The following is a 23,683-nucleotide window of genomic DNA, read 5'->3' as shown; positions in this document are numbered from 1 at the left end:
ACAGAAGACGACCTGTTTTCCAGTGGCCAGGATGTAAGTATTCAGTGAGAGGCAGTTGATTATCTGCAAAGGGGCTGGAGGGAAAAACTAGGCGATAATCTTAGGCTTTTCTGACAGACGAAATAGCTTTTTGTAAGGATACTTAGAAACACTTGTGCATGCCATTCTTGTAAATGCTAGGCTGAATTGGGTGATTAGTACTACATAAAAACACAAACTTTGATTTGAGGGGTAACCGTACTGCTGGCATGCCAGTCTGTCCGATCATCTAGGGTGGATCAGAGGGCAGATTGCCACATCAAAAATAAATAAGCACTGTGATCATTTAAAATCTGGGCCAATGCATTCCATCTAATAGCCAGATGAATATGAGCATGTAAAGGAGACAAGGCATATGACTCTTAAAAGATTACCTAATATGCCAAAAGCAGAATGCCGATGGTTCAGCAAAAATGTGCCAATTTGCTTGCTTTCTCACTACATGATCACGGTGTGAATGCATCCTCTGTCGATTGCTTATTCGCAATTATCAAAAAGCGCCGACAAGAAAGGCTAAGATGGCACTACATGATTAGATTCTGTGACCTGCAGGTTGCACACAGACCTCTGTTGCAGGCACACTACTCGTCTGAGATACTATACTAAAAATCAACCCTGAGACTGTCATGTTACAGATGCATTAAAATCATTGCACTACATTTCCAGGAAATCAATCATACTGAAACAGGCTACTTTTTAACACAGACAGAACTTCGACCTGCATTCTGACTCGTTATTTTCTTTGCTGAATTTACTATTTAAGGCAACTGCTCCTAAACGGACTATTAAAGTTCTATGGTTTGCATTTATTTTTGTCATTAAGTCAGCTCTAATTGTACATCAATAAATGGACACCCACTGGGGTTGGGTGCACTTGGGGCAGAGGGCACTCTGGATTCAGTGCACTCAAGTATCTAAACTAGGGTTAAGCCATAGCACCTTGGTTGAAATACCAGAGGCGCTCCTTTTGCACTCCATAAACTGCATACAGCATAAGCACATTGCACCCATTTTCTCAGTTCATCATTCATCCACCCTCAATCCCCCGCACTTTTTAAAATTAGAAGCACTGGACAAACATACACCAGAGTAGAACTAAACCAACGCCAATATCCTCAAGCCCACACTCCCAAGCACATATTGCTCCACAGAAATCAGTAACCAAATCTAGCCAGCCACTAGCCAGTATAACCCATCAGTAAACAGTACAGCAGTCAGCTCTGACCTTGTTGGCCACTCTCCAACATACCTCGCAGCTAAACCATAGTAATCACAACCAAGCACAACGTCAACAGACCACGGTCTGAGCAACGAAAAACTCAAAAAACACCCAGACTCCCAAAGGGATTAAGAACGGCACAATGGAAGGAAATCATAATACAAATGCACTTAAAAGAACACAACCAAACCTCATGCTTTTTCCTAGGATGTGGGTTAAATCTTCCAAAGTATTTCTAGAAGGGGCGTCGGATTATGAGGAACATTTATTTTCCTAGTTTTATACAAACTGTACAAATGGTGCAGATAAAAAAAAAAACAGGATGTGCAAAAATCGTCATTTTCCTTGTTTTTAATTTTTACAGCACAGTTAAATAATTTTTCACTCTAATGAAACACAGCCAAACTGGAAAACCCATGCACCATTTTTATCTGCAAGTTTAAACTTTTGCGCGGCTTCCTAACGAACAACGGTATTGCACATTAAAAAGAGCCTTCACTGTTTTGCCGAGAGGTTTGTTTTATCCAGATCATTTGTTAATGTTGAAAGACAAATGTGGTACATACACTTTCACAAGGAGTCACTATTTTCAGGTAGATGTGATAAAATGAAAAAATCTTAAGTCTTCCATGAACTTATGCGAAGGTTGAAAAAAAACACTCCTTCTAACACACATGCACTTACAGACACAAAAAGATAGGCGCCTAGACATGGCAGAAAGCTGTCACCCGTCCCTCTTGCACCCCAACATTCTCAAAAGGCTGTCCACTTTCACTTGTCTTCCGTGCCCACCCACATTCCCTTTGAAAAGCTGTGGTGTTGTTACAGTAAGCATGCCTCACCTTCGTGGTAGCTGAACACCTCCATGCTGGGCTCGGTGTATGGATTGTACGCAGGCTTGAAACGTAGCTTTGTGATCCCTACCAAAAACAAAGCGGTAAATTGTTAGACAGGCCATTCTCTTGCGCTGCCAGAAATAGTTTGGATATTAAGAGACTATGCACTTCTTAAATAACACTCCACTAGGCTTTCTCACTGCCAGGGGCATTGAATGAGGCTGACATGTCCTTCATTTATAAAATTAGTGTGGGGAAAAGGCGGGAGCTCTGATAAGTGTAGACCCAATAGCTGTAATGTCATCCTTTTTAGGTTTTGCCTATTGTTTTTAATATAAACTTACAAAGGACTTACATCCTGCCTCATCTCTTTCCTGGCTTCTCATTGGTTCCTGTGCGTGCTACTTACCTTTCCCTCCATTTCTACTGGCTGTAGCATATTTTCCTGCATTTACCAATGCTTGTTCCTCGTCTGCTTCTCTTAATAGTTTCCCACCGTCGAAATACTGTTAAAATCCGCTTTGATGGAACTATATTTTAAGTTTTGCCATTTACTTTTGTAGCATATTTATTTAACAATTTTTCACCCGGAGAGATTAAGTGATTTGCATGAAATCACAGGATGTTGCAGGGTACAGCGGAGACTCAAACCAGGATCCACAGTCCTCGAGTAAGCAGCTCTGGCGCTGCGCCACATCCTATCCGCTCCCGTGTTACCTGTCGGGGATCTCTTTCCTTCTCCCAGACAATGATTGATGAAAACAGCTCTTTGTTAATTACATAGGTGAACCGGATGCATTAACACTGCTTGTTTTACTATGTAACGGTTACCTGTAAATCGATCTCTTTGACGCAAACACAACTATCTTCATCTTATGACCTGCACTTTTCCAGCATCTATGGTTCATCAACATCAGGAAATACGCAACAGGGAAGAGTTTTCACTTATTTTCTGTAGGTTTTAATGGTAAACATTAACTGAATGATTAGAGCCAGAGAGGGTGTCATATTGTGGATTAACTTCAGTTCAAGGTATTAATGATACAGTCTTAGGTCTCCCACCTTTCATTTCAAAACCGACCTTGTCTAAGGCCCAGGATCTCTGTAACAGGCAATCTCTTTATGTTAATGCCTAAAAACATTTTATCATTTTTGGAGAAGGGCTAAGAACAAATCCTGCCTTTAAACAACTTGGGTTCACCTATTGTGAAGATGATACAGGAATATTAACGCACTAGGCGACACTTAAACCAGAGCGTAACATTTAGATATTGTCTGGCACCGTTTTAAAGTACAGCTCCCTTTTTTTCTTTTGTCCCAAACTCCTTGAAATATTTACATTCGACCATGATTGGGTCCCAAGGAGCTAGTGTAGTACCCAATCAGGGAACCCTCTAAAATGTCACACTTGTTTGCTCTTGCATTGCACGCTTTTGCAGGATCCACAGCTCTAGAGTCGATCTAAAAATTAAACAGATACCACGCTCCTCTCTTATTTGAGGATGACCAATCTGGTGTGATAGCTTCTGGGAATAGCATTAGAGACGACAACAACACAACCCCCCCACCTCAAAATCCTGAAACCATGTTAATTGGCTTGTTTATAAAAGGGGACTGGTAGCCTGCCACATTGAAGGCGTCTGCACAAAGATCTACGCTGGGGGACTTGGGACATTCCAGCAAGATCCCACTCAGCGTTGGTTGTAAACCCAACGGGCACTACAGTACAGCAGAAAAACTGTACAATAAAATATCCTGATAATCCCGATAAGCAAGGCCACTGACACTCTCAAGCCCGGGAACAGGTGAAGCACCAAGGAATAACCGCCAAAGAAAGTGATCTTGGTACTGGCAGATCAACTGCTACCGGAGGCTTAGTAAACTGCAAGTGCAGAATAGAAGAAAACAAAACAGCACTGCACTGTTCGGAGGTGTCAGACCTCTGCCCGCATGCAGACAAATGTGTACATCAGGAGAATAGATAAAAGAAGAATGCCATTCGCAACAAATATATGAGGGAGGCAGAGACTGGTGACTTCGGCGCAGGTGTCCCGCCTCGCTTTAGAAAGGTGAAGGTGAAACCTATCCAATAGGAACAGAGGGAAGCACAAGGTAGAGAGAAGTTTCTGCCCACCAGCTAAATAGAATCTTCCATCTACAAAAGCTAGGGGCCTGACCAGTTTCATGGTAACTCAGGTAATCTTGTTTATGGATTGGGATGGCCTGACAATGTGGCTACTGATTTCCGTCGTGGACAGCATGCAATATCTAATAGGCCATATTCTACGGGGAGGTTTATCTTTGTTAGGAAATTGACAGCACACTTGCTGCCGTTTATTAATTGTTCACAGAATCAGTAGGAATCGCACCAACGAGGTTACAGGTCAATTAATCCTTGATTTAAAAGCCAAAGATACAAACACTGTAAATTCTACAGAGCTTATAAACATAGATGTGAGGATGCTTATCCGAATGCTACCACTGATCCTAGAAAAGACCCATAAAAACATCCGAAAGGCAACATATTTGAGCTCATGGAGATACTTGCAGTCCTTGACCCTAGACGCTGAAAAAGCATTTGACCAGGTAAGGCAACGTCTCCAGTGGGAGATCTGAGACAAAATTAGATTTGGAACAACATAGTGAAGCTGTGCCTTTGTCAACTACGAAGCACCCAGGGTGGGCATATTGGTAAATTGCAAGATATTGGATTATATCTACTTGAGATTGGACAAGCAGGGATGCCCTCTATCCTCATTGTTATACGTCTTTGCAACAAAACCCATAGCAGGTAATATTAGGCAAAACAATAGAATCATCCAGCTAGAAAATGCACAACAAAGTTATTTTATTCAGGAATCATGTGCTATTCACCCTTACTAACATAGATGCGTCCCAACACGCCTTGCTACAGCACCTAGTGGATGAGTTAAAACCTACCTTTCATTCTAATCGATACCTGGGGTAAACCCAACAACCCTTTTGTTGATGTTACTCAAGTCTAAACGGATTGAGCTGAAATGAAATACACCTAATGATCTAACTTGGTGAAAGGCTTCATTTGTCAGGCAGGAAGTAAATCATTAAAATTAATGTGTTCCCCAGACTGCTTTAACTTTTTCAAGCTATACCAATATTTTCTCCCCAGGCTGCAATTAGGGTCCTACAACAGCAAATTGATTATTTTATCTGGGATAGTGGGAAGACAAATGTAAAGAGAACAGTTGATGGACAGAATGCAGATCAATGTAATACATTCACACCAGTACAGAGATATGGGCCTAAATACATCATTTGTTTGCTCACCATGCCATTCCAGTTTGAACCCAGCCATATGCAAATCAGTCTTGACCCTGTGCCTCATGGGAACAGTCCAGCCCGAACTGCCAAGCCAGGTCCTCCCTGGACTGTAAAGACAAGACTCATAAAAAGTCAATGGTACACTGACCTGGGGGGGGCGGGAATGGCAATTCCTGACATCTAGAGATATTACAAGGCTGTACACTTGATACTGCTCCAGGATAGGACCAGATTGCGAACAGACAAAAATGGGTCTATGTGGATGAGGTAAAGGCTGAAATAACAATTTAGGATTTCATGTGGTTGCCCAAACCCTCAAGAACAGACAACCTGTACAAAAGTACTACTGCATTCAGTCTCTGACACAGGGATTTCAGTAGACGTTACCTTTAAATTGCAGAGACAATCTTGAACATTGCTCCCACAGTTCAGTTATGCTTCAGATCATCTGGCGTTTTCTCGCCTGCCAAAGCCCCAAGAGTTCCCTAAGTAGCCACCTGGTTCGAATAGTATTGCAGTTTACTTAAGTCAGCAACTGGAAGCTACGTTAGTATTCAGCGAGTGCTGAACAAAACATAACACATTCTCTGCACCACAAGTTATTAGGTGCAGGAGAGTGGGATCTGCTTCACATGTTTACCCCCACTTTTTGCTGGTGTTTCACTGGTTTTCCACTTTAGTCTGGCTGGGACCCTGCTATTCAGGGCCCCAGCCTAGCTACTTCCTCTCTAAATTGATTGCATGTACTTTAGGTACACTCCAAATTGGATTCTGGGGTCCCCTTGTGAGTCCCTAGTATATGGTAAACTATGTACCCAGGGCATAAGTACCCCAGAGGTCTACCAGGGGCCACCCCTGGAAAGCCCTCCAAAATGACACCACAGGTCTGCTACTGCAGCCTGGGTAAGGTGGTGTATACACCCCTTACTGAGGTATAGGTTCACTATACCTCACCTATCACTGCACATAGTAACCTATCAGTCACCCCTATGGCAGGCCTTATCAATCCTGAAGGCAGGGTGCTTGGTTATATGCGAGAGGGTGCCCAGTCATGAGCTGAGCCCCTCTGCAGCCTTCAGAATCTCTTCTCCGGGGTAGTCAGTGGTGCAGCCTGACCATATACTCTTAAGTGCATTATATCTTCAACGGTTAATGCTAACTTTGGACTGTCTGCACATGTCGTGTTTGGTGTCAAACACCTTGGAATTATACCCCCACATCAAATCTTGATATGAGGATATGATCCCACCCTTCTAGAGGGAGAAACATGGCAGTACTGGTATACCCGGTAGAAATCTAATAGAGCCCTGGCATCACAAAATGGATGCTGCAGCCACAGACACGGGTCTGGCCTCCTGCTGCTGACCGAAACTCCGGCAGGGGAGGCCTGGACAATAGGTTTCCTGTCACAAAGAGGTGTAACCACCTCCCAGACAGGCTTATGTGTATTGGGGCTGGGTGGGAGCACTCTGAGTTCTTTGAAGACCTGCACTTGGGGCACATTTGGTGTCCCTGTGCATAGTCCAGCTCAAACCGGTTCAGGGGCTTCCAGACCCTGCTCTGGCACGAAACTGGACAAAGGAAATGGGTGTAGCCACCCCCCTTTCCAAACCTTCCCATAGGTGGGTCCCCAGAGCTAGTCCAACCCCTTTCTTAGGTACAAGTAAGGAACCTCTGTAACCAGAACTTTAGATATCCCTGGACGAAACTCTGAAGCTGAATCCTGGAACTTCGATGCTCTACTGAAGACTAGAGGACTGAAGAAATCGCCCTTGGGGTCAAGGAGGGACAACAAAGCATTTTGCCGGTCTGCATTTCCGAAGCTCCCGCCGGACTCCGAAGTATTTACAGCCCAGGAAGAGGATTTCCAGACATCTCAGACGCCGACCCGAGTCCCCAGCAAAGCGGAGACCCGCAGCCCTCGTGAGTAGCGTGGAACCGGAACTCCTGGTCACAGTGCACTTTTGCAAGTGCATTGACTTCTCGACGTCTCTTAAAGTCATGCTTGGGGTTACTTATAGCCCCCACCTCGAGCAGAAGATCCACCGAAGATTGTCGGCCTAGTCACCCTGAGTGACCCGTGGGCCGCCATTTTGCGTTTCCTCTCGAGGTCCCTTCGCGATCCCTGGTCCGTCGACTGGTGGGTCCCTGTGAAGGTAACTTTGATTTTCCTTTGGCTTTCCTGGTTGCTCCAGACGTGCCCTGACTCCCAACCAAGTGGCGAGTCCCTCAGACCTTGCTGGTCTGCACCGAAGCATCTTTCTCCTTTCTGGGGGGGTTGCTGTTGTCAAGGCTTGTTGAAGTCCAATCCGGGCACCAACGCTGCAGCACTCGACATACTTTGTGGGACAGCTTGAATCCAGCTCCTGGTCGTCCTCGACGCCTCCTGGTCCTCGTGGCTGATGAGTCAAGCTTCACCTTCTTCACCTGAAATCACCCGACATCGGTGGGCATCTGCCTATCGTCCTCCTCGTCACTGGCAAGTGACCCCGACTCTGTCCCCTCTGCTTTCAGGTTTTTCTCGACTTCGATCCAAGCTTGGATCTCTTCGGACACTTCGCATCTTCCCGGCAGCAGCACTTCTTTGCCAGCTCCCATTGAAATAGACGACACGACCGACACCATTTGACACCTATGCACCCGGCTTCCCTGGGTGAGGTAACACGAGTACTCCGGTGCTCCCGTGGGTGTTGACCCTAGAACTTCCTAAGTCCCAAAGGGTATGGGCCTGACTCATTTCTAAGTGTCCCTAATCTTTAAAAATCTAACCGCGACTTTCCCCATAGAAGCTAACGGGAGCTTGCGGCTGTGTTCACACACTGCACACGGCCCCCGTGGGTCCCCTGTATCACTACCGTGGGTGGTTCCTTGGGGTCTCAGCGATTCTACAGGCTCTAGGCCTTGTGTCTAGTTAAGTTGTGGTTCTTATACCACTATTTTAGTATATGGTTTGGCTCGCCCCTAGGGCCTGATGTGTATCTGTGCTATTTTACTGTCATATTTGAAGTGTAACTTATGTGTTTTGACCTCTAGTCTCATAAAGAGACTAGGAGGGTGTGTTTAGAAATAAATACATATATTTTATATATATACCTGGTGTGGTGGTCTTTCATTTAGCCATTCAAGAGATTATAGACTGGTAAAACAAACTGCTTTACATTCCTTCAAGACTTAGCCTGAGGGCTGCTCTCCATAGCTACCACTAGGATAGCTTTCAATAAAGGTTGTCTTTAACCTATAACCAATAAGGGGTTGTTTGGACTGGTACAAGGTGCCCACTATAACTAGTGGACAGCATATACCAGGCCAACTTCTCACATTAGGGACTCCACAAGCTTTTACTCTGGTGCAGCTCCAGACTATATGCAACGCTTGGCAAATATGTGTCTTATCAAGTTCCCTATACAATTCATTTCCAGAATCATTGTGCCGATTTAGATTTCCTTGACAAAAGATTCTCGGAGACTGTGCATCGAGGTAGAAGTTTTTGTAGATGTAAGATGTCCTTGGAATGCTGGGTTGCGGCAGAAGGGTCTCTCAATTTATCCAAGTGTAAACTTCACTTTCATTCTTTATAGCTAAACATTAAGGTGTATCCAACAATCTCAAAAGCGCAACAGCCAAAATGGGGTGAGTGACAGTAGAGCCAGACAGTGTTTAATGTTGTTTAAGTCTTTAATAAAAAAATATTTTAACCACTTCTCCAAACTCATGGCTCCCATAAGAGCCTCTGGAATTACGCATCAGGGTAGAAGTTTTCAAGAGGGAAGATTCACTGGGAATGTGCATTCACACAGGCGATTCTGTAGGTGCAGTATTCTACGGAACTGTGGTTGGAAGTTTGAAAAAGGTAAGATTAGTGGTGCTGTGGTTGAAGGTAGAAGGTTTTCTGCAGCTACATCTTCAGCCTTTATAAGTGAGTCTCTAGGAGCAAGATCCCCTTTGCATCTTATTTTCAAGTGCCAGGTCTTTAACTCGCTGACATCACTTGTAGGTCTGAGGTTCTGCAGAGATAAAACTACCTTGGATACTGCATACATAGCAGGTTCTAATATACTCTGATCTTACGAAAAACAACACATTTTTTTAGGGGCTAAGACTTAAACCTCGAGGCTTCCCCAAGAGCACGTGGGATGGTTCTTCTCACTATCTCAAAAGCAGCAACACTGCACCCACACACTCCCCAATGTCAGACAGAGACAGTTAATTGGAGCACAGATGGTATATTACCTAACTTATTGAAGAACTCTTTCAGTATGCCCATAAGGTCACCAAGGGTCATCCCGTAGTCTGCCACCACGCCTTCAATCTGGTGAAATTCTGCCAAGTGTGTAGCATCCAATGTCTCATTGCGGAAGACCCGGTCGATGGAGAAATACTTAACAGGAGTGAAAGTTTCCTGCATTGAGAAAAAACAAGAGAACTTAATAAAAAGGATCATTAAATTTATTAAAAAAATAAAATAAAGGATTACATAACAGAAGTGCTGCACACATTTTGCTCCCTTTGCTAGGGGTAAACATCATTGTAGTCACTTTCTACCTCAACTGCGGAAATAAATAAGCTAAAATGTGCTTATCCTTCTTCTGAAACAGGGCACACTGGTAAATTAGAAATTAAAAAATAGCAGTGTAAACAAAATATCAGTAACAACATCAATATACACTACATATGTAGTATTTATGGAGATGAGCGTAGTGTAATATGCCATTTATTGCTATTATTTTGTGTGGGGAGGGTCTATGACTCAAGAGAGGTAAAGCGTCGAGTGGGTCTTTATGCACCTTCCCTTCCTCAGCAATAGTGGTAAACTGCCTAATGTACTCTGCTCATCAGCATGCATGGTTTAAGCTTTGCTGTTTTTCCATGTACTGTAGTTAAACGCAGCTCTATTTAACAATAATTGTAGAACAAGGGGTTTTGAAATATGCAGTGAAAAAGAATCACCGTTCCTAGATCTTGTGAAAAGAACCTGTGGTGTTTTCTTTGGAAAATGTTATCCTATAACAGAATATTTGAGCCATTAATCAGTGTTTTCTCAAGTATGTTAGGTTCTGCTCTAATACTAAAATATCTGAATCTGTGTAAATGTTACATATAACATGTATTATTGGGTCATATGTATTTGCACTGCACATGTGTATATCTCCCGAAATCTATATATATTTATTATACCCAGTGCCGTTTGCCACTGGATGGTTATAAATAGGATCACGTTTCCACAGGTAAAAATCTTTGGTTTGCTAGTAACTTTAGCACCATTTGTTGAATATTCAAGACCCTTTTTAAAAAACAGTCTCATCCACCTCAGCTTCTTAGAAAGATTTGAACCGTCAAGCAGGGCTGAGGAAATAGGGTTCCCAAAATGCGTTTGTCCCAAGCAATATTCCATAGGTGATACCGCAAAAACGGCAGAATAGAATTACAACAAATTTCGCAGAAAGCTATAGCTTTATTCAGTAAGCATGTTTTTTTGTGATTCGAGGTAAAGGTCAGATTTTTCAGAAATTAAGGCTTAGAATTTACTTATGTATCACACCGCGGAGCATGCGCGTATCTGACAGTTATAAAGAGAAGATTGGATTGGCTACCACCACATCAACAAAGTTGTAGCGGCGGGCATTTTAGGATTCAGGGTTAGTCTACTGTCCTCATAAAAGGTATTTAAAAAAAACCTAAAAGAACATATAGGGAGCAGATTACTGATACCCGGACCCCCCCCTAGACCTCGTACCCTAAAGTAACTATAACTCACAATGCACTGCTTGTACCCCCACATGTTACGTCACTCATGATATGTTCAATAACTGCATTGATAACATCCCTAATGACATCTGAAATAACATCATTGATGACAAAACTGTGCTTGGCGGGGTCCCGCATTATAGTTACGTTAGGGCACGAGTTCTACTTACTTCAGATAACTATAACTGGTGAATTTCAGTGGTTTTGTTAGTTTAAAATGTTATGCTTTAACTGACATTTTCATCTAACTAGAACATCCCTTTAACCTTTATTTTTTTTCCAGTGAATATATATGAGAGTGTGATAAAAAAGCCCTCCTTCAAGGACCTAATCAGAACTATTTTTCTGTTTTGTGTGGGGAGCCATATAACTTCCTGAAAACATTATTTTATAGTCAACTCTGATTTCAAGCTACGGTGCTCCTTATCTAGGGTATGGCAGGAATGTCACTATTCTGGTTAAGAGTAGGAACACACTCATCCTAGTAAAAATATCAAACAGTCATGGTACTAATCTCCCAAAGTGTGGTAGTATTCATAAAGGCAGCAGAAACAATAGTACATTAAGGCCAGTGGAATAAGGTAACTATAGGTGTTGAGGAGAGGTGGGATGGGATCACACGGTATACAGGTTTGTGCTCAGGTAGAAGTCACAAAACTACAGTACCTTATTGGGTGGGGAAAGAACAGGACTCTCAGGATGCAGACTTTTCTAAAATTAAATGAAAATGCAACAGGTCCCTCTACAGCAATTTATATCCAGAATGTGCTTCCTGTTCTCCTCCAACGCCACTCTGGTGGCTAAGGGCAGTTTAAAAAGTGAGGTATTTTAAATTAGAACAATAGTAATAAATATTTAAAAATATAATATTAGGACAATTGTGGAAAAATTTAAGAATAGAATCACATCTATTTATAGAAAAAAAACGCATAATTTTACTTAAAAAAAATAAAAGTAGCTCTTAATGTAGTGTCATATTTTGCAGTACATAGAAATTGGAACATTGGTAAAGAAACAAAGGCGATACTGACTGCCGAAATGTTGTGTGTCCCCCGAATGACTGTATTAGGGACAGATTCATGGGAGAATCTCCAGTAGAAGATCACTTGTGTCTGCACAGTCCCAATAAGAATTATCCTGGTTGTGAGACCGTGGATGTTATACAGTAGGAGAGCAGAATAGCAGAGTGTAGGGCTGGGTTGTCTTTACTTGCCAACAAGCGACTCTGTTTTTAGGTGACACAAACACACACTCTCTCAAGTCCTAGACTTAAGGTTTTCAGCAACGTAGAACTACCCCCAACCACCACTCCAATGGATGACGAATCGGAAAATGCTCAACTTATATGGCGATTTTGCCCAATCGCCAGTGCCCAGAACAGCGTACCTGCTGAGCCAGCTGATAGAGCATCCGAGCACTCACAGCTGTTGTGTGTGTGCGTAGAATGTTCTTCCGCGCTTCTTCAATAGTCCAGTTATACTTGTACCTGTCAAGTAAAAGGGACACCGAGTGAGCCTGCACATCAACTCGCTACCTTACCCACGTAACTGGTCCTTAACGTTCATTCATCCCTGCACCCCCTTAACTGCACCAACCATCTTTAACATTTTACAGACTGTGCCTGCCAACACACCATGAAACAGAACAGCTCACCTCTGAGTTACTAATAATATTGTTACTGGATTTCATTGGTTCTATATTAAACGCTTTCTGTCTGATCAATCACTACAACAACATTACAGTGTGAAAAGCCATGTCAGTTTTTTATATAGCTTTAGACAAGCACCGTTTCTTGAAGAAATTATATGGTGTTTCTTGTTTCAGCTATTTTAAGTAGAACAGTGATGGTATAAAATGGCTATGTTCCTTAGATTTTTCAAAAAAGATATTTTTGAGTAGTTGAATCAGAATGCATCAATTTATACGATATAAACAAACATTACTGTATTCACATTAAGAGGATTGGGATTCTCAAAGAAGTGGGACTTCTGAAAATCTACAGGGGGTAAGTCAAATCCGGTCCCATCCCATTCCTAAAGAAGGGCTTCAACTAGTTTGGCTTCTTGCTGGTCAACCAGAAATGTCGAATGAAAATTAAGTGGGTGCATGAGCTTCATGAAGTTGCAAAAACTATCAAGAATCGTCCCAGCTAGAAGGTGATACATCAGCTTGTCAATGACAATATCCATTTAAATGTAATGAGAGTATAAGGTTTCGGTTTACAGCCCTTGTTATCAACTTAAACCATGAAACTTCTAAAGCTGGCCAATGCATTGTAAATCTGCCTTGCCAGCCTCCAAACTGCTAATATGTTACTGTTTCCGCAGTTTTGGACACCAAGGCATCTCATCACAAAGTGATACAATCATTGTTTTAGTTAAAACAATGGGGAAGATCCACTCAATTTCTTAAGCGTTACTTAGAGCATCGCTTTTCAACCTATCTTACAGTCTGTAAAATGAGGCGGAACCATCATAAGGTTGAATGGAATTTGCCTTAATTTGCGTGCTTCACTGTTTAATTTAAACTTCCTTAAGTTGAGCAACTCATCAAAAAACATCTGGAAATGAGCACACTCGTAAGTTCCCTGCTTTTGAGCACATATTGAGAGAACCTGTTCTTTAATACGTTTTACAACCAGACTTCAGTCTAGTTTCAAATTCCCTCTCTTGTACTTTTTACCTTATCCATGCAGTTTTAGTCTGGAACTTCCATACAGCCTCATGGTAAGTCACATTGTTGATGTTTCCATTATGATTAGAGAGAGGCCCCACATGTCAGTCAGGACTTTCACAGTTTCTGAATTACATTTTGCATACTCTTTCTGAAACCTTCTTGAATGCAAGTGCCCAATCTACAAGTATCTTAATCAACAACTCTTAATGCCAATGTCAGACAATGATAGATCTCTTACTTCTTCACCACCTTCTGCTACTAGTTCCACCCCATTCTTCCTTATTTTGCTGCAGCGTATCGTTTCAACCTTCTCTTATCAATATGTGTTGCTTCATTTTCTACACATGGATAAAAGTATAATTCTAACATTTTTGTTTATGCCTAAATGCCATAAGAAGACAGTCTATGGACTTAATTTAGTTTTGCAAATGGGAGCCTTTCCATAAATCGGTTCCTACCTGGAGACAATCATTAGGGCATCAACCCCACTAAACCCACGGTTCCTAAACATAATTTAGAGGTAGGGGGACAGGTTTTCGATGATGGAGCCCATGTGCCACAGGACCATCAGTTCATGAAGGTCACAAGGCCTACCGTGTTTAGGCTGGACCCGATGATTGTTTTCATGAAGCTCTCAAGAACAACAACAAATCATCAATGGCCCCACACGCATGATAAAATCTCCCAGGCAGCACCATAACATTTTTGCTCAGAATAGCCACTGACTTTTCAAGTTTGTTTCTGCAAAAATAAAAAAAAGCCTACCCAGCATTACATATTTGACAGAAGTCCTTCCGCCAGGTTAACAGGAGCATTTTTGTACAAAATGCCGGGTCAGAGCAATGAAAAACTGAAAGTATGGTAGCTTTGCTGCTGCAGGTCAGGCAGAAGCATGGCATTCACCAGCTCAGTGGCTCAGAACCATGCCCATCCCTAAATGACTCTCTAGATCTGCAGTGCACACCTCCTGTGCAGGTTTTCCTCTCAACATAGCTAGCACACTCAGTGCTCTTTCCTACAATGATGCAAAAAGAGGTTCTTGGGACTCATAAGCTTGGAATAGTCCTTGCTGGTGGTACAGACCTATTCAAAGCTGTGAATGTAAAAATGATGTTTGAGCAGGAAAAAGTACAGTAAACTGTAGCTTTTCCTGGCTGTATCCTAGGTCTCTAGTAATATCCCCACTCCCTGCTGTGTCAGATGTTTAACATCACTTTTTCTTTTCGAGTATGCAGTTCCTGGTGCTTCCGGAGCAAGCTGGATTAATACCCCAACGTTCAACTGCATTTAACCATAGAACATTGATGGCGATTCTTCACGGAGTACATCCTTGGCAGCCTTCGGCGGGAGTACTCCCTGATGCTGAAAAAGCACTTGATTCGTTGGAGTGGCCTTTTAGGATGGAAGCGTCCCATTGACTGGGGCTTGGAAACTATTTTTTGGCACTCATTACACTATAGTACACTAAACACAAGGCCAGAGTCCAAGTGAACAAATCGTACTCTGGGTCCTTTTGTATAGGAAGAGGACCTCGCCAGGGGTGTCCCGTTTCCCCTTTGGTTTTTGCTCTGGCTATAAAGCCACTAGCATGTTGTGTGAGGGAATTGCATACTTATGCCTGTGCGGATTACGTGATATTATATGTCCAGCAGACTGAAGAGAATCTATCTCCCATCAACCCTGACACTCTAAGCTTCAGGGGATAGTCTGGGCTGCAAATTAATTGGTCCAATTCTGAGGTACTTCCAGTTACCAACTTTCTCTTTGTGCCTGTAATGGACTACCCCCTGCAGTGGAGTCCTACTGGTGTGTTGTACACAGGAGTTTGGGTTAATCACAACCACGATCTAATAAGAGGTTATTTGGACACAGCTCTGGAAAAGCAGAAAACGAAATATTGACAAATTGATTCGGCTCCCCATTTCTTTGTTGGGGAGGATCTCTCTGATTACAATGTTAGTGGTACGTAAATTTCTATATTTATTCGCAAATATACCCGTTTCTCTACCACTTCACATGGTAAATAGCTGCACCAGGTCCTTCTACGGCTAGTGTGATGCAGTGGCCAACCCGAGTACGTTGGGAGGTGTTCACAAGATTACTACAGGAAGGTAGTCTCGCTCTTCAGGACTTTCAAACATACGATCTAGTTGCACAAGCACACTACTTGAAATCGGAGCTACATATCAGGTAACAACTGGACAAGTTAAAGTTGAGCAGCTATCCCCTCACCCAGTCGATTTAAGAGAGAGTGAGGGCTCGCCTCATACAGTGAAGAATGATGTTGTCGACGTATCATGCCTGATGGGATCTAGCGAAACTACTGGTACTGGATAGGCTGCACTCACCTCTACTACCCCAAAAGATAATCCATTGCTCCCACCCACTTTGGAAAAAGTAGTCAAGGGACTGGTGCGCACAATTGGACTGACAACACTTGGCGACCTGTTTGAAGACAGCACCATTCTATCAATGCAAAGCTTCTGTCGACGCGACAGCACTACACCTCCAGCTGTGCTATGCTACCTTAAACCGCGCTCGGCAGCCACAGCAGGGCTCCCCACATTCTCCGATGTTTCCCCTGAAATGGCTCTTCTCATGGTGTAGATTGTCAGGGTTGACATGGGGCACTCAATATCCTTTTAGCAGTCCACCATCATGTCCTGTACTGCTGATACTCTCTCGGAGGCCAAACGCAGGATGAAGGATTCTTTGGGCCACTACTTCTCAATAAGATTTGGACAAACTGTTGAGCACAGGGAAAGGATTCACCACTCAACTACAAGCAGAAGCTGATAGATTTTAAATACCTCCATCAATACTACTACCCTACTGAACATATTGCTAATTTTGGTGCTGGTGAGAGGAGTACACATGTGCGAGGGGCGGCTAAGCAGGTGCAAATTTCCTACGCGTCTTGGAATTGTATTCCAGTTTTAGCAAGGAGTATTTGAGACTATAGGTGAGATGTTGAGGCCCACCCTCCTCTGATTGCTTTACTGTGCGACACTTCTGCCTTATCTACTACAATCTAGCACCTGGCATCCTTGATACTGGTCCTGGCAAAGAGATGAGTGGCTATGGTCTGGATGCAGAGAATGCTACAGACAGTAAAACACTGGCTTCAATATACATCATACTGCTAATATATGGCAGAACACTATGCAGAGGAAATACACCCCATGGTCCACCCAAAGGACATTATGGCGCACTTTCGTTCTTACCTTCCACGATTCACTTACACCGCCTACACCCTACAAGCCAAGGTCTCAACTGAACTGATATCCTGATGTACTGGATATTTATTTTTACGTGTCATAGACCTCTTCTCATATGTACTATGTCGACCTTCTCTTTTCTGTTCTGTAATCACACCCTATCGTACTTGATGTAATAAGACGCAGTGATTTTGTTTCTTGTTATACAATAAACATCTAAATTTTTTTAAAAGAATGTCCTCGTCTTCAGCAGAATTTGCAAAGCTGCGTAATATTTTTAATTCTTTAGCAAGGCTCATGATGTGCAACCTTGTCCTATACAAAAATGATGAATTGCAGTTTTGCTAAATGTTTTTGATGGACAGTTTTGCAAGGGAGAGTAAGTACCATTTATAGAGCGTAGTCACAGAGCCAACTGTTTCAAAGCACTGACTGGATGCAGCATCTTCTCCATCTGCCACACACACAAAATCCACAAAGTGAAGTGCGTTACAGTGCGCTTAAGTCAGCAGTGCAAGGGTCCCTGCTACTGCCTCTCAAGCTAAGTCTCACTCTCCGGCACGTGATGCAATATCTTACCCTTGAGAGCCATATCCTCCTTCTGAGTGAACCTTCTTCACCCTCTCCAGATATTCCATGGGGAAGTCTGTGGCATTGGCTGGATCTGGGTGTGAAGGAAATTGCGGTTAATGCAGACGTACTCCACTCTGGTGTAATCCAAAGATAATTCCCTGGGAGTTTGTGGAACTCCCCTAGAGGAACCCCCATGATGTGCATCTAGAAACCAAGCTAACACCAAGGAAATGCTCACCAAGAATGAAAAAGGTATCGTGCTGATCTCGGGCCGGATGCTGCTGAGGCTGGAACAGTGCATCAAAATTCCAGAATGAGCTCTCAATGAAGTTATTGGTAGGCATCTCTGTGAAGCTAGAAAAATAACACAAAAGCAATGGCAGACAAGTATTAGAAGAGAGAACTTCATACACAGGGAATGTTAATGAGCAAAAGCGTGATGAGTGGAGTTGGAGAGTTCTACTAATTGATAGACTTCGGTCTGATGAACCCTAACTCCCAGTGCCCAGCCACAATTTTTTACTGGCAGAGGGTGTTCAGCAGCAAACAGACAGTGGGGCAGTCAGGATGCCTTTAGAAGGAGAGAAGTAAGTCTGTGCTACCAGATAAAGGGAAATATATAAAAACCAAGCAAAAAAACCAAAATAACTTAACATTTTGCTTCTCTAATACAATCGTTTAAACCGGGCTTGGGTAACACTGGGTACTTTGCTACCCAGCTGGGCTCTGCAGACTAAAGTGCAAACCATGCAACTGCAATGGATGGGAACAAATAAAGATTCGAATGTATTGTAACCCCTCACCCCATTTCCAGAAAGATCTGCCGGAACTGGGTGCGGACTTTCAGCAGGGGGTGGAGGTGACCACACTCTGGCATGACTCCCAGGGCATCAAAGTTATACGACTTGAACTTCTTATCACGCCAGGAGCCACTGCGGAGGAAAACAATGCAGAAGAGTATGGTTCAGCAGGGTGCTGTACAGAGTATTCCCCAATAAGAGGGTCAAAATCTCCATTGGCCCCTTGATCTTCCAACTATCACCTTTTGCACTGGCTGTATACCTTCTTAACCTGTAAAATAATGAGTACCCCTCCAACCTGTACACCATCTACTAAACAGACCCACATTCCTCTAAACGTCATAAGCATTACAAATCAGAAACTAAGGCCAAACGGCTGGGGCAGAGAAGGCGCCAGCACCCCCCAGGAGCCCTGCCAATTTTAGGGCACTTCATTTCTTTTCTAAAGACAGACGGTCAATGTCCCTAATGCTCCTTGAGTTGTATCCCAATGCCTGGGGGACATTTTAGCATTTCTCCTCACTGCCTTGGTGGACCAAGAAAGTGGGCAAACATGACGCAAGAGAAGCCACCCCAAACAGGGTTGCCCCTCTGGAGCCCTCATGCCAGTAAAGCTAGCAATGGCTCTCCAGTCTGGAAACTCACCTTCACTCCAACCTCTAAATGAGGCAGGAGATGCGAAAGGTGGGTAGCTGGGATGTGACCAATGTTTTGCCAGATGCCCTGTTCATACGTCCCATAAAATGAACCCTTGAATCTCTTAATTACATACATTGCCCTGGTTGCATATTTTTACTGTGCTTACTAGCACACGCTCAACTTTCCCTTCACCAGTAGAGTGATAAACCTTGGCCAAGTCCATAGCGTGAGAAAAAAGACCAAATAATAAATGTGATCCGCTTTACAGAAAAGGTCTACATGGGCCAATGAGATGGCTACAGTTCTTAGACAGGGTAAAAATGGATGAATAAAAGTGCTCCAATATATAGAAACAGTTAGTAATGACCCCTGACAGGCTATATGTTCTCAACATTTTTTAAAGCTTGTCATTGAAAGGGTGGAGTTCTCAGAAAACGTCAGGGTTAGCATAGTATTACAGTTCTTTAAAAAGGTCAAGATTCGCAAATGCAAGGGCTACTTTTTTTGTTTATAGAAAATATTGCTAGCCAAACAAAGATTTTGATTTCTTAAGCAGTAGAGCTGGCCAATGAAAAGACTACATTTCATAGAAATGTTGGCAATTGTACTGACCATTTATTGGGGGGCGGGAGGGTAGGGGGGACGACAAAATCTCTTTTAAAAAATGAAATCCTAAATGCTGTGTGACTGGTGTCAGTTACCTCACCCCTTAATTCTGAAAGTGTTCGAGATTGGCTCTTGAATAGTCTCACCTGCTTATCATCTCTGGAGTGAGGTCAGTCTCTTGCTTGGCTACAGTGGTGCTGAAGGCACTGCCCTTCTGGATCCAATATGTCTTGATGGTTCTAGTAAGATAAAGCGGGCAGAGAAAACTCAGAAAGTCAATTCAAGAGAACAAATTGGAAAATATTCACATAGTCCAGAGACAGCATAAAAGTAAATAAAAATGTGTCAACATAATGTGGCCTTGGAACTGGAAAGAAGATAAAAGACACATGCTAACCGAAAATGGAGGGTTAGACCAAGGCGAAAGCATACGGTGCTTTGTGACAAATCAGGTCCCTCAATATGAAATCACTGGCAACAAAACCCATCAGCTCATTAACACTTCCAGGTAGCCTGCTGATGCACTTTAGAGGGTTGTGTGACAGAAACAATGTGTTACAGCGCATGCTGGTGCCACGCGGTCTTAACCACGTATTTGCCTTTACCATGAAATATGTGTTGTTAAGGCATGTATGGCAAAGACATATGCGTGGTTAAGACTTTTAAGGTAAACGCTACCCCCAACCCCTGCCCTGAGACCTAAAACTACCCCCTCCCTCCTGAAAACCAACCCCCTCGAGCCCTGAAAACTTCCCTGCTCCCAGCACTAAAAAACTACCCCGACACCCCCCAACCCTAAAAAGTATCCCGATCCCTGCCCACCACCCTGAGCCCTAAAACGGCCCCCCAAATCCCTGCTTAAGACCTAAAACTACCCCCGTGCCCTAAAAACCTCCCCGATCCACCAGCCCTGAAAACAACCCCAGCCCTAAAAACTACCCCCCAACCCTTCAAAACTATCCACACCGCCTCAAAACCTGGCCCCAGTCCCACTTACCTCCCCGTGTCCTGCCTCCTCTCCCAAACCTTCCTGCTTCCGCCCCTTCAAGGCAGCAGCTAGACCGCGCACTGCCTTAACCACGCATATGCGTGGTTATTGCAAGCGTGACAGCGCTTGCGATGTTAGAACACGCGTGGCTCTGCCCGCGTAGATCCGACCGTTTCCCACTTTGGAGCCTCAATGCAAGTATGTTTCATGTTCAGTATGTGGCACTAATATTTATAATATTGGAAAGCACAAAGGGTTCAGACATCAAAGCCCCCAGAGCTAGATGTGCATTTCAGAAGAGCTCTCCACTCGACCACTAATTCACCCTTTGTAGAGATTCTTACCCCACCATTCACTAAGTTAGCTGCAATCTATTCTTTCAGTGGGCCTGGCATTAGGTTTTCTTGTTCAGTGCAAACTCTAAATTGAAGTGCATCTTGCGTCTAGTTTTATGTTCCCATAAAACGTCCAGATTGACATCACTGGGGCGCATGCCCCTGAACAGCCAAGCATGTTTCCTAAATGGTACCCACCACTACCTGCTTTAATACAAAAGCAGGACCTCAGCACAAGTGGCCAATTGTAAGCAAGATCCAGGCACCTTTGTCTACATGTAAGGAGCATCCTCGCACACGTCTTAAATTAAGTAACTTGAATCAGGGATATTTGTTTCACAGCTTATTGTACAATTTCTGAGATAAGGGACTGCACTACTACCAAAGTATGAGCCCAACTGTTAAGAGAATTATTATAAAGATAAATAATCAACTTTATTAGGTGATAAGCATCAGAGTTTTAATAATAGGAATACCTCTACAATCATGTCAGTGGCGAGCGGTACATCACCTGTCTTTTTCACACCTTTCAGATTCTTAAGCTGGCCAGTTGATTAAGCTCCTTGCATTGCCCACCACAACCAGTTTCCCATATTACCTACAAAACAAGCTTCCCATCACAGCAACACTTGTGTTCTGTATACACTGCTAAAGGAAATTATGTCATCAAATTTTCCTCTTGTGCCAACTCTACAAACTGGCCACCAAAGCCAGCTATGCTCACTGTCTACACGCACAACTACACCACACTGCTCACCAGTAGTTATTTCTCACGCAGTCCACTCATGCTACCTTCTCACAGCAACCACACGAAGCAGTGGGTGATGCCTTTTGACAACTCATCACGCCAGTGTGGACTCTTTATTCACACTACCCATAAGTCCCAGCTCTTCACAATCTCACACAGCACATTTCCTAAAGTACTTTGCCAGCAGCGTTAATAACCTGCCCAAGAATGGGGAATCAGAGTTATGGAGTTGGGTTAGAAGAAACGTTGGTACCGGATCTTGCCTACTGTTGGTATAGTACATTGCTACAATTTATAATGCCAGGTTATTAAATGTTTACTGTACAATGGATCCTTGCGATACATACTGTGAATAGCTAATGTTTGCTGTGTTTCCCTAAGCAAAGAAGAGTGATGGAACAAAGCGATGTTATTAGGCACAAATGGTTTCTTATTGCTTACACAGCGGAATGTTTGATGAGTGTGGACTTCTAAGACAACATTTATGCTGTCCCTCTTGGTACAATGCACCTAAACACAAAAATCTGCCTCACTGTGAAGGGTGGCACCAGGTAACATGGACAGAGGGATTGTGGGCCACAAAACACAAAGGACATTGATTTCAGTTGTTTATGGGCATGCAGCTGTTAGGCCATTGACAGCGCTCAGATCTCAAGGTCTGAACAGTGATCATTTAGGAGTGATCAGTTAGGAAGGGTTAGTGTTAACATACACAAACATGAATGCAAAATGCTGCAGCGGGGGGGGGGGGGAGGGGGGGGAACTGTCCATGGCTTAATGAAAAACCGTTTGCGCCAGGCAATATCCAAACACCTTCAATCTGTCTGACTCGGGCAAGTGCATCTTCAAGGAGGCCCAAACACACCACATAAACAAAACACTGCACCTCTCTTGCTGAAATCCACATAGCATGCTGCAAGTTGAAAAGAGCAGACAATCTGCAGACCAAATACCACTGCAAATATCCATACAGATACACGGAAGTATTCCTTGAGCCTCCTCCATCATCGTAAGAAAAACCTAAAAGTGAATCAGTTCACAGTGGTGCATTTAAAGAGACTACTGAATTATAAATTAAAAAAGTTTTGGGGAAATGCTCAGTCAGATGTGCAAAGGTTCTTATGCACAAAAGTGTTACTCACACTTCGCTTAGGAGCTTGCGTTTCTTCAACTCATTCTTCTCTTTCTCATCCAGGCTCTCCGCCTTGCCTTCCAGTACAAGGAGCAGCTTCTCCTTTACTGAATCCTCCACACTGTCAACCTACGGGTAGAGAGCAGAGAGGCAAGTGAGAAGAGAAAATATGAAAACAACTATTTACAACGCCAATGGGCTGGACTTTGCACACCCTTTCTCCAAAGCCCAGAAAACGACAAGACTCATCCGTCCTGGGCTTTAGAGATAGGGTTAGCTAAGCATATACTCAAGATTACATATAACGTGTACTGACTTGTATCTGTTTCTCATTTTGGAGTCTGTAAAGCGTCCACTCAGATGGAGCAGAACAACAGCGAGGCCAGTAAATACGCAGCACATGTCCATGACCCCAGACAGTACTGACCATCCCTCTTCTCAGGCAGTTATGTGCCAGTGCACCCACCACCACCAATTAAAACAGCATACAACAATGCTCAGAGTAATAATAAGCATCAATTATCACAGACAGTACATAATCCAGTGGTCCGAAGCAGTCTATGTGTCATTATATGTCTTAGTGGTTACCTAGTAGTAAATATGGCCATACACAGTTTGAAGTATTACCGGTTCCATGCAGTAACGAGCATTAATGGCCCCAAACAGAAATGGTGTGCCCTTGAGGTCAAATCTAAAAACAACCAGTGCCAGAATTTTCCCCAGTCCCGCCAGCTCTCAGAAGCTAGAGACCTACATGCGAGTGCTCCAGCCCTACTGGTCTTTCACAAGCAACTGTATCAGTAATACCAGCGTAACAAATGAACCTATC

At 43.3% G+C, this 23,683-nt stretch overlaps 1 protein-coding gene across 1 annotated transcript in view; it reads right to left on the bottom strand.

Annotated features, from left to right (window-relative positions):
* Positions 1–23,683, bottom strand: part of FARSA (phenylalanyl-tRNA synthetase subunit alpha) — a 57,933-nt gene that overhangs the window by 7,165 nt on the left and 27,085 nt on the right. The window contains exons 4-11 of the mRNA XM_085600629.1: positions 22,865–22,983; positions 19,798–19,890; positions 18,410–18,538; positions 17,845–17,960; positions 17,613–17,697; positions 12,526–12,625; positions 9,625–9,793; positions 2,101–2,178 (exon numbers count right to left, since the gene is read on the bottom strand). Of these exons, the coding sequence (XP_085456755.1) occupies positions 2,101–2,178; positions 9,625–9,793; positions 12,526–12,625; positions 17,613–17,697; positions 17,845–17,960; positions 18,410–18,538; positions 19,798–19,890; positions 22,865–22,983 (889 nt within the window). The remainder of the gene's footprint in view (positions 1–2,100; positions 2,179–9,624; positions 9,794–12,525; positions 12,626–17,612; positions 17,698–17,844; positions 17,961–18,409; positions 18,539–19,797; positions 19,891–22,864; positions 22,984–23,683) is intronic.

This window comes from Triturus cristatus, chromosome 4_2 (genome assembly GCF_964204655.1).
Source record: "Triturus cristatus chromosome 4_2, aTriCri1.1, whole genome shotgun sequence".
NCBI classification, from domain to species: Eukaryota; Metazoa; Chordata; class Amphibia; order Caudata; family Salamandridae; genus Triturus; species Triturus cristatus.
This window is presented reverse-complemented; position numbering and strand designations above follow the sequence as displayed.